Raw genomic sequence first — 16,844 nt, 5'->3', positions numbered from 1 at the left:
GCATATCCTCCGCCGCCGCCGCCTCCGTTTTATCAATCATTGTCCACTCGGGCCACGGCCACCGCCAGTCACCACACTGGTTCGTTCCCGGAGAATCCTTTTATTTCATTTTCACCGTTGTTCAATGACCTACACATGCACCGCAAGACGCCTCTGGAGGGTAAAACGTATTCACCGGGTCGGCTAGTCACAATTCACCACGCCACCGCCGTTTTGTTTGCAACACGAGCTGGGAATATATTTATCCGATCTCGTGCACTGTCTTCCCCTCCCCTTCACCTATATTCGTCTTCGCCCTCTCTTTATTGTCTTTTTGTTCGTTTACTCAACGTACACGTATATTATATCATATATACATAAATACGCGTGCTTTATACGCGCGTGTGTGTGTGTGTCTTGCTAGAGTGTGTTTGGATTAATTATCCTACCGAATATATTTTCGACGGGCGGCGCAATGCAAAGTCATTTCGCTCGAGACTGTTTTAACGCACTCTCGAGTCGCAAACACTTTTCGAGAACTACATGGTTTTTAACTTTTAGTTTTAATTTTGATTTAAACGTTATAAAATCTATTACTATTAAATTAAATATAATAAAAATATTAATTGTACAAAATACCGCATAAGTTTGTGAAAAATAGTCAACACTTTACTTTGAGTTCGGATTGAAAAAATGAAGGATTGTTATAAATAAATAAATTATAAATGATTTTGAGTAGAAATAAAAACTTTGTGCGTTTTAAAACAAAACATACGATTAAACAAAAATTATTCATTTAGAAATACATTTTTATTTGATTAATATAAAAATATTGCATGAATAAAATATATTCAAATAGAAATTATAATGCTTATAATTTTTAATTATTTTCAAGTACGTTGATGAGATTTAAATTTTAAATATTCAGTGAAGTTTGACCTATTTATAAACATAGTTCACTTATTTGTAGGTTTGTATGATATAATTATTTCATTAATTTAAAATCAAATTAAAATAATAACAAAGCGTACCTTAACGAAAAAGATTATTTGTAAAGTAGAAGATGTATAAAATTTTTTAAGGTTTGGAGATAAATATAACTGTAACGTTAAAGTAAAAATTTAAAATAATAATAATTTTAATTAGGTGAAAGTAAAGGTACTAAGGAAGATACATATAGATAAGTAAAATTATTTAATTTAAAATATATTTAGCTTCTGAGAAGAGTGATGAAGTTATTAATTTTACATTTATGTGTATTTTTAACTTTATTCTTATGTCTGAAAACACATTTTTTAGTAGAAAAAATGTTTTGATCATCAACATTGATGACATTTTCTGGTAGAAAATCGGATTAAGTTGGTACTTTTTGAAGTTTAAAATTGAAAATTCTCATTACTTTTTAAAATAATTATAAATATAAAAATGAATATTTAATAAAATTGTAATATTAATATATTTAGTTATTAAATTATTTAAATAATTATTTGGTAATAATTTAGACCAACTTTGTTCAGAATTTTTTTTATCGTGTAGAATGATATATCATTAAATCCAAACTCAACACATGTATTACAGTTCCTACTTAATGACGAAATATATTCGAATATTAATGTATTACAAAACGGTTAAAACTTGTAGCTTTTGTTTTTTATTGTAATTATGGTAAAAAAATATCTTAATAAATATTCTAATTTCTATTCAATCTTAATTTGAGATATAAGGTAGACAAGGAATGATTATAAGTTCTGAAGATTGAAATCCTATGCGAGTTTGTTTTTAGAGATACTCATTGGCCACTATACAATATACACACAATGAAGCATCAACAGATCTCAGTTAACCCAAGTATAAAGTATATACGTACCAGTATGAAAAACAATCAAAACAATATGGCGGTTTACACAAATAACGCGAGGAAATCAAACAAATGGTTATTGTCCGTTATTGTTCTGACAACTTTAATAATAATTGTGGCACGAAGTTCATTTTGATGGTATAAGGATATCAGAATAATATATATTGGGATATATGGATAAATATTTAACAAGACTCTCAAATATAAGACTTCGTATTATAATTTATAACAATTTAATCATGCAATTTGTTACGACTGACGTATTCATTAAAAAAAAAAAAATGTATATAACTTAATATTGCTGTAGGTATGCATGACGTGATGTATTTAATATTTGTAATAGTTTATTATTTATATTTTATTTTTAATCTATGTTAAATTAGTTTTAAATATATTTAGGAAATAATTTTGATAACAACCTAATTGTGAAGCAAATTTTGAATTAAAAATATTTTTATAATGATCAAATATTAAAAAATATATAATTTAGTTTGGTGCGTATCAGGAATATTATAAATTAACGATAAAGTCATTCTATTTTATTATTTTAAACAAATAGAAGCTTTAAATTTATTTAATAAAAAATTTGAATACTTTTTTTTACGATTTTCTTTATACATACTTAATATAATAGTAATAAGTAGACAAGTAAATTAATTGTACAACATATATATGGTGATTATATTTATAGGAAAAATGTTATATTTATATAATATTATTGTTATATCTTACTTGAGTGGTAATGATAACGTGAGAAATTGGAGCCGTACTTTGGTGTGAACGGAGCTTGTGGTAATATGGTACTTGCAATAAAGGTTTGTACCATAAATTCCCGGAAACCCAGGGCTTGCAAGCGTACAAGAGTCTTTGTTACAAGAAAAATCTTGATATAGCCAATCGCAAACTGGAAAAAAAATCAAATGATTAAGTTTTGATAAAAAAAATGTATTATGAACAAAAGTAGCTAAATTGCCTACGTATTTTAGACACCGTCACAACATTTAAGTATAATAATAATAATAAACATTTTAAAATATTATATTATTATCATAATAGTAAAATAAATTTGATATGTTTATGATTTTACTAATTTTGATATCAATTTATACTATGTTTAGTAATTTATAAAATATAAAGTAGTTTAACATTTCTTGAAATTTTTAATTCGAGATAATGTGATAATGAATTATAGTTTTAGATAAAATTAATTATGAAATAGAAAAGATAGGTTGATGGTAAATGATGTAATTGTATTTCTGAAATTCATAATTGAATAAGCCGTAATGAGTAAACTATAAGCGTCTGCTATGTAAACATAATAAATGTTTATAGTTATGATTTTATAAACATTGAAAATGAAATAAAACTGTTTTCTCACTTGATCGATTCAATTTTAACATGGTAAATATACTTTTTCGTCGTGCTATTTAAAATTCAAACAGATAAAATATATACTGCTTATAAGTAAATGTTAAATTATATTAATCATTTATATTATTTAAAGCAACTACTGGGAAATAAAAAAATAACTTGCTAATAAAATAAATACAATTTGATGTATTGTTAAAGAGGAATTAAACAACATAACACTTAAATAATATATATGAAACTACATTACATTATTTATTTGACGTATTGCAACAATAATAATAATAATAATAATAATTATTGTTATTATTTTAATAGGTACTAACAACTCAGCGATAATAATATAATTATATATTGCAATGTCTCACGGAGATGATAAAATCATATCAATATCGTTAACATTTTATCTTACGTTATAAAGATAATAATGTTATTATTTATTATTATTATTAAAAGATTTTGATAAAATTGTCAATTATTTACTGTAGATCTGATTAATTCATTTTTTTAGAAAAATAAATTTACAACAATTATTAGTTGTAGTATTATTCAAATGTACGTTTAAAAATAATGTGTAATTATTTGATACTTGACAAGTTATTAGAGTTTATTATCATCTAATATAATTAATTGAATTTGTTTTTATATTATTTACACTTTAGAAAAAGAATAGTTATTTTAATTTTAAATACAAATATTTTTTTATTTAATGTGTATTTCATATCAAGACAACTGCTATTAATAATAACCTGACAGATTACATTGCTTGAATAATACTTATATTTATATATATATACATATTGCTGTTCAGGCTTATGTGTTATCGGGAAAATGTAATTATTAGTTAGTTTTTCGTAACTAAAATTAGAAAATAATAAATACTTATATGTTATAAAATGTATAAAGAGGCATTCACCAAACATACTCACTCCTATTTTTTCGTTTAATACCTTATAAATTTATTTAAATTCTTGAGTATTTATATGTTACTCAAGAACTGTCGTTTGGTGATACAGATGTTTATGAAAGTTCGTCTTTTATACGTAGGTATATGTAAATTATTTAGTGAATATCTTTTTAGAAAATATTAATGTATCTAATTCAAAATTTAAACGAGTAGTTTCTTAGTTATTAAAATATTTATAATTAGGACGATAGTCATGTTATTACAAGAATATAAAGCGAATGTAACAGGGGATCTAGAATTTGTTATAATAGAACTATTTTTACAAATTATAAATGTTGATAAATTAATATTAATTATTAAAAAAGTTAAATTTCAAAAATAGCTCCTTAACTCATTATCATATAATTATTATTCTTAGTATATAAATTTAAATAACTTAAAGATAACTTTTTAAAAATTTAATTTTAATACATAAAAATGTTCAGAAAAAGTTTTCACTAAATAATTTACAATATAAAATAATTGGTTCCATTCAACAAAAATACAGAAGTCTGTAATTTTATTAGACATTTTATAAGTAGTACAAAAAATCTTAAGGATTTGAAAATATAGTTTTAAAAAAGTATATTTAAAAATGTTGAAAAAAATGATTTTAAATGATTGTGTTATTGAAGAAAACAATGGAATGAACATTAAATTATATGTTATTTGTTTTAAATTAAACATAAAATATATTTTATATACATAAAAATGTAAAATTTTGGTGTATTCTCATATACATGTACAATGTATATTATACATATATACATATAAGTAAATTTACACACATATCTGCAATAATTTAGTTAAATGTTTAATATTTTTGCCGAGGTACGTAATAGAAACTCCATTATTCCACTATTTAATATCAGACATACTTAATGAGCCATCCTGCACACGAAAACATTATATTACATGAAAACAGATGTTCAAATCAGAATCACCCTTGGTATGTATTTTATCGTTTAGCAAAAAATTAATGATTCGGGTAAAATATGAAAGCAATATATCACATTAAATTGCATTTATATGTGGTCGTAACATTTCTTTGTTATATAACCCTGAATAACATTACACTATTTTATAGTATTTTATCATATATATCATAACATTCTTGGAAATTTAGTTTTTTGTGTAAAGAAAAAAATTAGATAATCAATGTACGGTTAAAAAAAAACTATCTGTGAACTTAACTGTTTTATTTCATTTCAAATGTTTTATATCAGTTGAGCGTATATAGTGTCAAATAATAAATCATTTTAATATCTTCCCTGCAGTATTTAAAATATGCAATTTTATTCAAACATTTTAAAATTATCATACTTGATTTTACAAACAAGCTCAACTATACCGGTGCTAGACATTTTAAACAATGCTGTTCTACATAAAACATCAATTGACAACTTTTGGTTAAATACGTTAAGTACAAAAGTAAAAAACTGTTTTCATCATACATTCGTATTACAATGCGAATTTCAAAAATATAGTAGTATACCTATATAACTACAAGCAATTACGAAAACAACATACGTTTGCAGTTGGTTAAAAATCCTAATCTCGAAACAAGAAATTTTGATTCACAAGTATGTACACTGTACGTGTTATACTTTTACCTTCGTTTCAACTCGACATTGGGTAATAAGTACACTAGGTATAGTCTGTATTTTCTGCATCATGGGATCACTAGGGAACAAACCTTTCGAGACCGAGTAGTTTAATTAAAATGCACAGACTCACCCGTGTGTTCTATCCTTCTACCTCCTTTGGGCCTGAACGCTAGACCATGAACATTAGTTAACGAAGTAAAGCTAAAATATGCCAAAAATTGTGATCTAGACGTGGCTTCTTCAATCCTAAAACAATAAAATAATTGTATTAATAATTTAAAAATTGTTATAAAACTATTTATTAAATTTTATTAAAATTAAATTATTTTCAATACGATTGATATTTAACGTCATGGACTAAATTCAAAATAATTTATTACTTAATTTTACTTATATTAAATCATTATTGTTTTAAAATAAATAATGTTTTATTTCAACTTTTGACCCCATTGTTGAAACATCGTATTTGCAATTACGATTTTAGAATATAAACCAGTACGTTTTGGTAAAATACAATATTTCACAGCAGCTATTACAAACGACATAAATATTTTTCAGGTATATAAATAATACAGTGAATAAATTATATATTAAAAATTAATAAGTAAAAATATGTTTGTATTAAAAGAATAATGTATTTGCAATGGTGTATTGTTCGATGTTATTTTAATTGTATTTTCAAACTTTTAATTTATTTCTTGTTGTATTGGAAGTATGAAGAAATATAGGATTAAAATGAGTACGATGTTTTTTAATATTTTTATTTTGCAAATCATTATTTTCTTTTAATATAAGTAACTTTTAGTTCGCCATTATTTTTAACCAATAGAATTGTGGAGACATTCATGCTAACTTACACATGTGTAAAGGATGAAATTTATTCAGTGCCATGTAATATCTTTTGCTGCTTTCGAATAGTTCGTTGTGCGTCAGTGCGTTGTCATTAAACATTATCAGTTTCCTGAAAGCAATTGTGAAGCCATGCAGAAATACGTGTGTGGCTTTTTAAAAAAAAAATGTCACAAATATAGCAATGGTACGAAAGAAAACGCTACCATTCACGGACCGTTAAGAACCATATTTACCAATCCCAAATGTCCGAATGATCTATATACCTATCAAGAACTAGACGATGAAAGGAGAAAATAGAAGAATAGTTAAAAAAAAAAAATGAAAACTCTCTGGCCACTGGGCATATCTAACTATATGCGCTTTGGCTCGAAAAATATACGAATATACGATGAAGTCTATTCGATAAAATATCGTTTCCAGTATACGAATTTTAGACTCTTTGACGATAACAGCGAAGCTATTTGGATTACATACTGAAAGAAATCCAGTGTAGGGTTAAGGCCTATGGCCGGGGGTGAGAGACCAGCATGTGCATGGGTGTCTATAGAAAATTAATGTCAGCGTCTGTCCGTCTGTCTTTCTGTCCGTCCGTTCGTCCATCTGTTTCGGACCGTTGGCTGCACACCAAAAACTGACCGCAAAAACCCATCAGTTGAAAATTTGACCCTAATCTCGGTTCACCCTTTTCTCATTAAATATATATATTTTTTCCGGAAATCAGTAAAAGGAATTAGAGATTTCTTATTAAGATTTCATCAAAGTATAAAAATATACAATCATGATGTTATTAATAACATGGTGGTGAAACAATAAGCGGCACAGCCTTGTAGGCAGGTTGTGTAGGGAAAACTTTCAAAAGTTTCTTCAGCGCACGTCTAAATTTATGGTTTCGTTAATAAAGATAATAATATCGTTTTTAATACAACGAAGTTGAAAGAAAATTTCCAGCGTTAATAATTACGGCATCAAGGCCTCTTGTCGTAGAATGAAACATAATTTAATAAAATATATTTATAAAATTAACTAAAACATATATAGTTAAGTGTATCTATGTTTTATAATAAATCTAAATTTTTCAATTTTAATTTACAAATAAATTGTTAATTTGGCATATAGATATAATTTAAATATTGACAATAAATGTAAATACCTATATATATATATATAAATAATGTTCAAAATGTACATATTTTGTATCAAAAATTAAAAATATAAGACTATAAAATTTTCCACTTAACTTTCAAGAACTGTTTTATCATGATAAGTTATATTTTATATTATTGTTAATAATAACAATAACACTTTACATTGCATGAGTACTGTGTATTTGAATGCAATGGATTATTATGATGGTCGTTTACACGTACATATTTAAAAAGAAAATAAAGAAAAATCAAAATTACAAATTTCCATTATGTCAGTTGATTTTACACTCTAGTTGAAATCTTTCAATACGAATAATATCAAAACTAAATATATATATTTTTTTTAGAAAATTATTCTTATTAAACAATCAATTACAATTGGAATAATACGTAAGCTTAAGTAATAATTGATACAATCATGTTCGAATAGGAATAACGGATTGAAGAGATCTCCAGTGAAAACATTTTGCCAAGAGATAGAAACAAGTAATTCAAATTTTATAATAGAACTATTTTTTTCCTTAATTCATTAACTATGATTTATGTGTAAAAGAATACATTGATTAAGTTTTAATTTTTTTTTTTTTAAGTTCCTATTATACTTTTTATACTTTTTTATTCTTTTGTTGATATTAGAAAGCACTATGAGTAATGAAAATATATAAAAAAAATAATATTTATTATTCTCACATAGTTTTAAATGTTTTACTACTATAACATACGATTTTTCAAAGCAGCTTTTGCATACCACTATTTATTTATAGTAAAATATTTTTTTTTCTGGTAGATCATATTGTTATTTTAATAATCTGTTTTGTTTTAATTTACAAATGGTTTTTAAACATAATGACTTGTGTAATTATATTAGTTCATTACTGTCGTTTTTAAATTAATCTTTTTTTTTTACTTCTTTTCCATTACTTTTTTTTTTATAACAGATAATGTTATTTTGTGAATGAACATTAAACAGTATAAAGATTCAGTCAAGCAAAAGGAAATGAGGCGGAAGAAGTATTGTGTTTATTTTAGCTGTAGCTATCTAAAGGGGATGAGTTGAAATGAGAATGAATACAAATATTCTTAACGAGTGAACAAAATATAGCTCTTTATACATTTTTAATATTTATATTTTTGTTGTAATTATCAAATGTTTTGAGGAATTCTTATTTTAATTTGAATATGGTTTAATAAAATATTATTTCGTGGTTTTTTTTTTTTTCATGAAATTAATAAAATTGTTTTATTAACAATTATACTAGGATAAAACATTTTTTTTTTTTTCAAAAAACAACGTCTATTTAATTCTTAGTAAATTTAAAATGCTTTTTTTATCTACTCAATTATATCAAAAAACATCTATCGAATAAGAATATAATAAAATATTATTTAACCATGGGTAACTATTAATAACTATTTTAACAGTATAATATATAATTTTAAATTTTGAAAGAAAATAAAACCAGGGGTGTCACAAATGTGTGATTTCTCCTTCATGTAAATAATAACTTGTAAACTATTTTAAAATATTTATATTACTTATTGTACTTAGTATAGATTGTAATTTTTCATAATAAAATCAAATATATTTTTAAAAAAATTTTGAAAAAAATAACAATAAAAAAAATTGAACTTTATGGTAAAAAGCATTATTTCCTCTCTAGATGATATTGAATGTGTCTATTTCACAAAGAGAAAATTTAAATAATAACTATTTTTTCTGTTATAGTCTTCCTGATTGACATTGAATTATATACCTATCATCTTTTTCACGCAGTCATAAACATACGCAAAGAAGAAATCCACTAAAGACAGTTCAACTATTTGCCCCTTCATTTATCGCACTTCCAATAACTTATATATCTTTTTCACTCAGTTCGTATCTATATTATATTTATTCACTATATTTTAAGCCATAAAATATTTATAGCATATCATTTTACTTACTTACGAAAACTTATTAAAGTTTAATATCAATAGTTTTTATAACATTATGTTTGAGTATTTTTTTTTTTTTTTTAATCCTTACCGGAAATTCAATACTGCAGATTCTCTATCCGCAAACATGACGACTGGCGGTGCTAACCGTTCATTTTGGCCACATATTCGGGGTCCTGATCCTTGTCCAAAGGAATCCACCAATTCTAGGTATCCCGAAACGCAACTAGAAAAATAATATACTTAATAAGTATTTATATAATTTAATTATTATAAATAATAATGACGCGTTTTCATGAACAATGTGCATTCTGTTTTGATTTAAAAACAAATTAAACATTTTTCTGGTGAAGTGAATGAAAATGATCATCATTGACATTGTTCTCAAATGAAATGGTTTTAATTTTTATTTATTATATCAACGTTTTATTGGGTCTTATATTTAACAAATGTATAATTCAATCCTAAAAAAATATTTTTATTATTTTATAGGTATTTAACATAAAATAAAAGGTATAATTTTAAAAATATCACAATTTGTATATTTTATTTGATTACATTTTTAAATGTGGTAAAATTATCAAATTTTATGGGACTATAAGAATGCGATTCATTTAAACTTCTATAAGCGACCAATCATACAATAATTAATATTGAAAATATTTTTAATTTGTTATGAATTGAAATAATATTGTTTGATAAAGTTAAATTATTAATTAATAATGACTAGACAATAAAATTAAAAATACTATTTTTTTACTTTATAAATTGAATTTAATATAATATATAGTAAGCAATTAAACTAAATTATTAAATAACAACTTATTATTTTTTAAACCTTTTTTGTCACATTTACTTGTATGATAAATAAATTTAAAACTTTTCTTCACAGAAGAAATATGTTTAATAAAAAAAAATAGTTATAGGTACTAGATTTTTATCATGAACATTTTTATATGTCCATTTTAAAAATGTTTTCTACATTATAATCATAACTTGGAGAAAAATGTTTAAACTTAATAATAACAATGTATTTTATTATTTTTTTCAATTTTAAAGACTGTCAAGACGTATATTAGTTATCCATTATGCTATTATATAGATAGTTAAAATAGAAAAATAAAAAAAATTAATGATTTATTTATAACAACTTTTAAAACTTATTTTAAAAAATATTAAAGAAAAATTAATTTCAATAATGAGAAGCACTTATAATTTTTAGAACATTTTTAAATTATAATTATATAAGTTAAAGATAACCGATTCATAAAACAAATATTTTAATACACTTCTAAGTAACTTTATTTAAGTTCCAAATAATTTAAGACTATTTGTAAAGTTTTTTTTTTTTTTAATTCATTAATAATAAAATAATATTCTCTTACTAGAATGCCTGTATATACATTATAATATTATAAATTTAAAATATTATTTACAATAATTATAATATAATGAAGATGAATACATATACAAAAACCGTACTGTGTGACACGATGAAAATAATTGATTACTTGAAATTATATTAAAAAAGTTGTGCTCTTTCGAGGATTATCAACCGATAAACGTTTTCAAATCCTTATCAATATCTATTCAGAGTGCGTTGACAGTTTAATGGGGTTGTCACTTTCACCCGTTAAGGCGCAACGGGCTGTATCTATACACGTTTAACTGTCGGTCATTTTATCTCCAAACACGACAAAATAGAAAGGGAAATATATTACATAACATCTACTTGTTTTTTATTTTTAATATTTTCAATTGTCAACGGAATTCTCTGTCCGAGTTTTTCATTCATTCGCCGTTTTTTATTTCATATGTTTTGCTTTTTTTTTTTTATCATCACAAACACACTCGATATTTGTGTCACATAATCATATACCTAACCACTTTGGCACAACTGCCGTCGTTGTTGTGTGTTTATAGGGGAACACAAAAGCCAAAAAGAGGGTTAAAAAGGCTGTTACGAGATTGCACTGGATTTTGATTGCACGTGCTGTGTTCTATGGTAAAATAGAAAGGACACGCGTTACACTTGTACTTATAAAGTATTATATACACAACGTTATAATAGTCACCATGTCTGATTGTATACATATTTAACGAACCACAATAATTCAACTATATAAATAAGCCGTATGAATATAAATAGTTTTTTTTATTATTAAAATTAGTTTACTTATGAAATTGATATTTATAACAATATAATGTGCTATTATACATAATATAATTGTTTGAAAAAATTATGCAATAACGCCAAAATAACACATGAATCAGTCATCAGGAAATTTTGAAATATTCAAAGCGAGAGTTAATGTTTGGGCAATTGGCTTTAATCTGAATTCACAGTATACCGATAACTTAAATACGAATATAATTAAGACGAATTATTTTTGAGAATTAAATCTGCCTTCCTTGTACTGTTTATAATGCATATATTAAATATTAATTATCCACATTACGATCAATGATACAGGAAGATCCTATTTTTAGCATTTTATTAATCCAAGAGGTACGATTTTCCAGTTATGGTACGTGAAAAAATATAATATCGTTCCTACTTACCAAAGGATAATGGGATGTGGGTATGACACTTGGTTCTATAGGCTTGGGAGTATGTATATCGACCACATTATTCAATTTTTTAAGGGTTATAATAATATTTCCGGAAGTATGTAATAGAAATGCTAATAAGCATAGGAAAAATAGTACTCTTGAATTGTAAATTTAATAATTATCATTATTTTTAATTTTTGTAGTACGTATAGATTTTTATATTTTGTTTAAATGAATGATGCACATAGAACAATAATACTATTAAAATCAATATGATTAAAAATAATGCGATAAAAATGGTTTTTTCTATTAATTCTATTGGATATTTTTTTTAGGAAAGACCTTTTAGTTATAACATTTCTATCTTAGTCCTAACAATAAATTGCTATCATTACGTATTTAAATTAAAAAGTACACATGCAATCTAAATATTATTAAGTCGTTAACGTTTGTATAGTATTATAATTCTGATAATTTAAGGTGAAATTTAAGGATTGTTTGAATAAATCTTTTAGAAATAAAATGAATACAGCATTTCTCTAGAGAATTGAATAATACGTAACCGTATTGTAGTATATAACGTTTATTTATTGCGATTTTGAATAATGTGTTTCAACTAATAATAATCGCTATAAATTATTATAAATAATTGTATTGGTGTTTTATTATATTGTATTATAGCATTAGTGTTGCAAGCCGATAAATTATTTCTAAACTTAAGCATGTACGATAATTTCCCAGTGATTCGGATTATGTATTAATGAATATACTCATTTCAATAATAATTGTGTGATAGATTGAAAAATTAATTTACATCCATAGCTCTCAAATTGTATATTATATTAGAGATGATTGCTTGATCTATTTACATTTATTCGTTTTAAAATTAAGTATATTTATCTCGGTGCTAAAGTGTTCAAGCTTTATAAATAAGTAATGCCATCGGTTTAAAATAAAAAAAAAATATGATTTATTTAATTTTTTTTAATTTAAGACGTTTTTCACCTCAACCCTGTCATTCGCCTCCACGTTCATTTCGATAAATAATTCATAGCTTGAAAGTTATATACCGTTCTCGCTGTTTGTTTCTATCCGCTGTTTGGATAAACAAAACAGCATCACCGACGGCGCTTGCAGATTTTCATTTACCAAATCGACAGGCGCAAAATATAAATTAAAAATACGGAGGTAATTAAGTTTTCATGGGATTTTGCTTCCACCCTCTGGCTATAAAATACATAATATGTATATACATCTATATCTATCTATCTATATATATATATATATATATAAATATTATATACTATATGAATACATATAAATATTCACAATACGTCCTAGCGTTACGAAATCAAAAAGGCGTGTAAGCCATTGCCTCGGATAAATAGTCACTAAAAATACTGAAGTATATATTTTTACCGAAAGATATTTTTGACGAGCGAATATAACGTATGTTACCGTAGTTTATTTTACGAGTTACAACTTATACTGCAGCCAATGTGTGTGAGGAACTCATTGATGTACCTGTCATTCAAATTAATTTAAACACGTGATTTAAACACAAACCTTTGTTTTATCTGTTTTATTACACACACACACACACATACACACATCCATGTTCACTAGTTAAATATACATTTGCACGTTTCAATGGTACTAATTAAGGTTGTTACGTGATGTCTATTATTATGTTTATTATTATGACCATATGGGTTTACAGGTACATACATAAATGTAAAAGGTGGAGTACAGTATAGTAGATGTTGCGTTTAACAGTTTTGAAATTCGATAGAACTAAGATAAACTTGTAATTATAAACATAAACAATAGAGGTCCCATGACAAAAGTTAGGTGAATTATGTTTTTAATGTGTAAAACAGTTAGGTTGTAATAATATAAATTAAGTTTTTGGGTTAATTAAATGTTTTTTTGATGAAGTACTCATTCCTATTTACTGCTATACTATGTCATACAGATAAATACAGTTGTTATATATTATATTCACTTATCAAAATAGCACAACGTCATTCAATTATTAAAATAAAATTTGTTAATATTACAAAATGTGTTTTCGGCATATTTTAAGTAAATAGTTGTCTATTTTTATCTTAATAACGTAGTGAATTGGTTACATAGTTTTTCATGAAAAAAAAAATGTATTAATTTAAGGCGCAAAATAATAAATAATAAAACACAAACAATATCAATGATTATTGTAATTATAAAAAAACTTATAGATAAAAAAATATGATTCTAATTGGAAAGCTTATTTTACACGAGCGCTCTAATTACCTGTGATGATCTTAAAAACTTTGAAGGTTAAAAAAAATTATTTCAACTTGAAAACTCAATTTCTTATATTTCTTTATTTTTTTTTCGTGATAAATAATCAACATAAATTATAATAGGTATTTTAAATTAGTATTTCATTGACTCAAATGATTGGACTTGATTAAACTAATCTTTTAAAATTACGTGAAATCAATTTATTTTAACAAATCATTAGGTATGATAATTTAAAATAAATTAGGTTAACTTGAAATAAAAAGTGGAACATTATTACACTAAAAATATAAGGTTAGTGATGTAGTTGAATTATACCGTGAAATCTCCCTTAACGGACACTTTCGAATAACGGAAATTTTTATTGGTACGGGAACATTTTCACTACTTTCAAATAGGAAAATCCCTAAATACCGGACACTTTTATAGCAATTTAATTGAAAATTTTTATCGTAAATATAGAATAATTGTGGAATTTCAATTTAATCTAATCTTATTACTATATGTATAACATATTATTATACAATTATAGTTTATCTTACCTGTCCATTATCGTGTCAATAAAAACATTTTTCTTGATTATATTCTATGAAGTTATATCACTTATATCCTACTCATATATTTAGTTGTGTTTATGATTCCATCGTATTCGAACGTGTTGATGTACCTTAACGTATTTCGTAAACTTTTTGCAATGGCTAGTAATATCATTGTTATAAATATTATATGTATACATGAATAATAAATGTTGTACATGTGTAATTATTAATTTCTCCGAGTTATTTTCAAGAATTTAACCCTCACTCCTCTGAATAGCGGTCACTTCTAAGTAACGGGCAAAACTACGGCGACTAAGAGTGTCCGGTATAGACACTCTATAGAAGTTTCACTGTATATAACTTAAATATTATATAAGTTGAAATAACAACGACTGGAATACTCATCAAACTACATTGTAAGAACTATAATAGATATTAATAATATTGTATAATACCAAATAGATCAGTTTTAAATTAACTTATTTTAAGTTTAAACTATTTTAAATTCATAAAAAATAATTTAAAGCATTTCTTTTATTTTTTTTTATAATGATCACTTTATGGTCTATAGTTGTATTGATTGTAATACACTTAAAGATACATTTATAGTTAAATTTATGACTATGAGTTGTAAATATATAAGTTTATGGATATAAAATCTTAATATTATTCAAAATTAAATTATTCAATAAATTGTATCGCTTTTTTAGAATATAATTTAGTATGAAATATTTAATACTAAAAATGAATATACATGATTACATGTTTTCAAATGTGAGTCAATAAAAAAGTAATTCAATCTGTTAATTAAATCATTTAACAAAAGAATTTCTGAAATTCTGAAATCATAAATAAGTTGTTGTAATATAAACAAATTCAATAAACTGATCTGAAAGTAAAAATTGGTGTTTAATTTATTAATGTATAAAATATATAATGTATTAAATAATATTACTATGTTTAGTATACATTTTTTTCAATTTTAATTTTAGCACAATTATTTTAGAAAAATAATTTATAGTCTAGAAATGCAGAAGTATTTTTGTTTTTACCATAGATAAGTAATGAATTAAATTGTATATTTATTGATGTTTGGTCAGTGATGAGATAAATTTGTTCAAAAAAAAAAAAAAAAACAGTGTTTAAAAGTTAGAATTACATTTTGTTTTCTAACTAAAACATTTTTTTTCAGCGTAATATAATAATTTTTTAAAAGCACAAACTTATAAATTAAAATATTAGAATAATTTTATTATTAAAAATATGATTGTAATAAAATTTAATGTTATAAATTTTTATTCTTCATACTTTTATGACTAATAATATCATGAAAGTGGTTATATCTAGTTTAAAATAGTTAAACTAAATACTCAGAAACATGACATTTCATTGAAACACGTGGTAATAAAACAATTTAAATACAATAAAATGTATAGACATAGACTTTTTTTTAAAGATTGTAGTCGAGTTAGTTTAATCGTTTTATGATGACATGTAGTCACTGTAGTCTAATATCGTTATTCATGTTAAATGTTAAAAATGCTTTTGATCGCTTATAGTTTTGTATGAAATTATTTTGATATAATGTTGTCTTTATTACTAGAATTGATTAAAACTCGGATTTTAGTATTCTACCTTCTGTAGAAGGATGTTCATTGTGACGCTGTCATCGTTCAACTTAAATTTAAAAAAAAAAAATCTTCCTAGGTTATTGAAAAATAAAAATAATATTGACGTACTCACTTTGTAATGTAAATAAAGCACTTAACTCGTTTATAC

At 24.3% G+C, this 16,844-nt stretch overlaps 1 protein-coding gene across 3 annotated transcripts in view; it reads right to left on the bottom strand.

Moving 5' to 3' along the window:
• LOC112596987 overlaps positions 1-16,844 on the bottom strand; it is a 174,647-nt gene that overhangs the window by 12,486 nt on the left and 145,317 nt on the right. For all 3 annotated transcript variants that reach the window (XM_025342878.1, XM_025342879.1, XM_025342880.1), the window contains 3 exons: positions 9,782-9,916; positions 5,889-6,004; positions 2,570-2,741 (listed from right to left, as the gene is read on the bottom strand). In XM_025342878.1, coding sequence (XP_025198663.1) covers positions 2,570-2,741; positions 5,889-6,004; positions 9,782-9,916 — 423 coding nt within the window. The remainder of the gene's footprint in view (positions 1-2,569; positions 2,742-5,888; positions 6,005-9,781; positions 9,917-16,844) is intronic.

Source organism: Melanaphis sacchari, unplaced genomic scaffold, assembly GCF_002803265.2.
Source record: "Melanaphis sacchari strain LSU unplaced genomic scaffold, SCAv2.0 Contig36_pilon_pilon, whole genome shotgun sequence".
NCBI lineage: Eukaryota > Metazoa > Arthropoda > Insecta > Hemiptera > Aphididae > Melanaphis > Melanaphis sacchari.
Note: the sequence above shows the minus strand (reverse complement) of the source record. Positions and strands in the feature narration are given on the sequence as shown.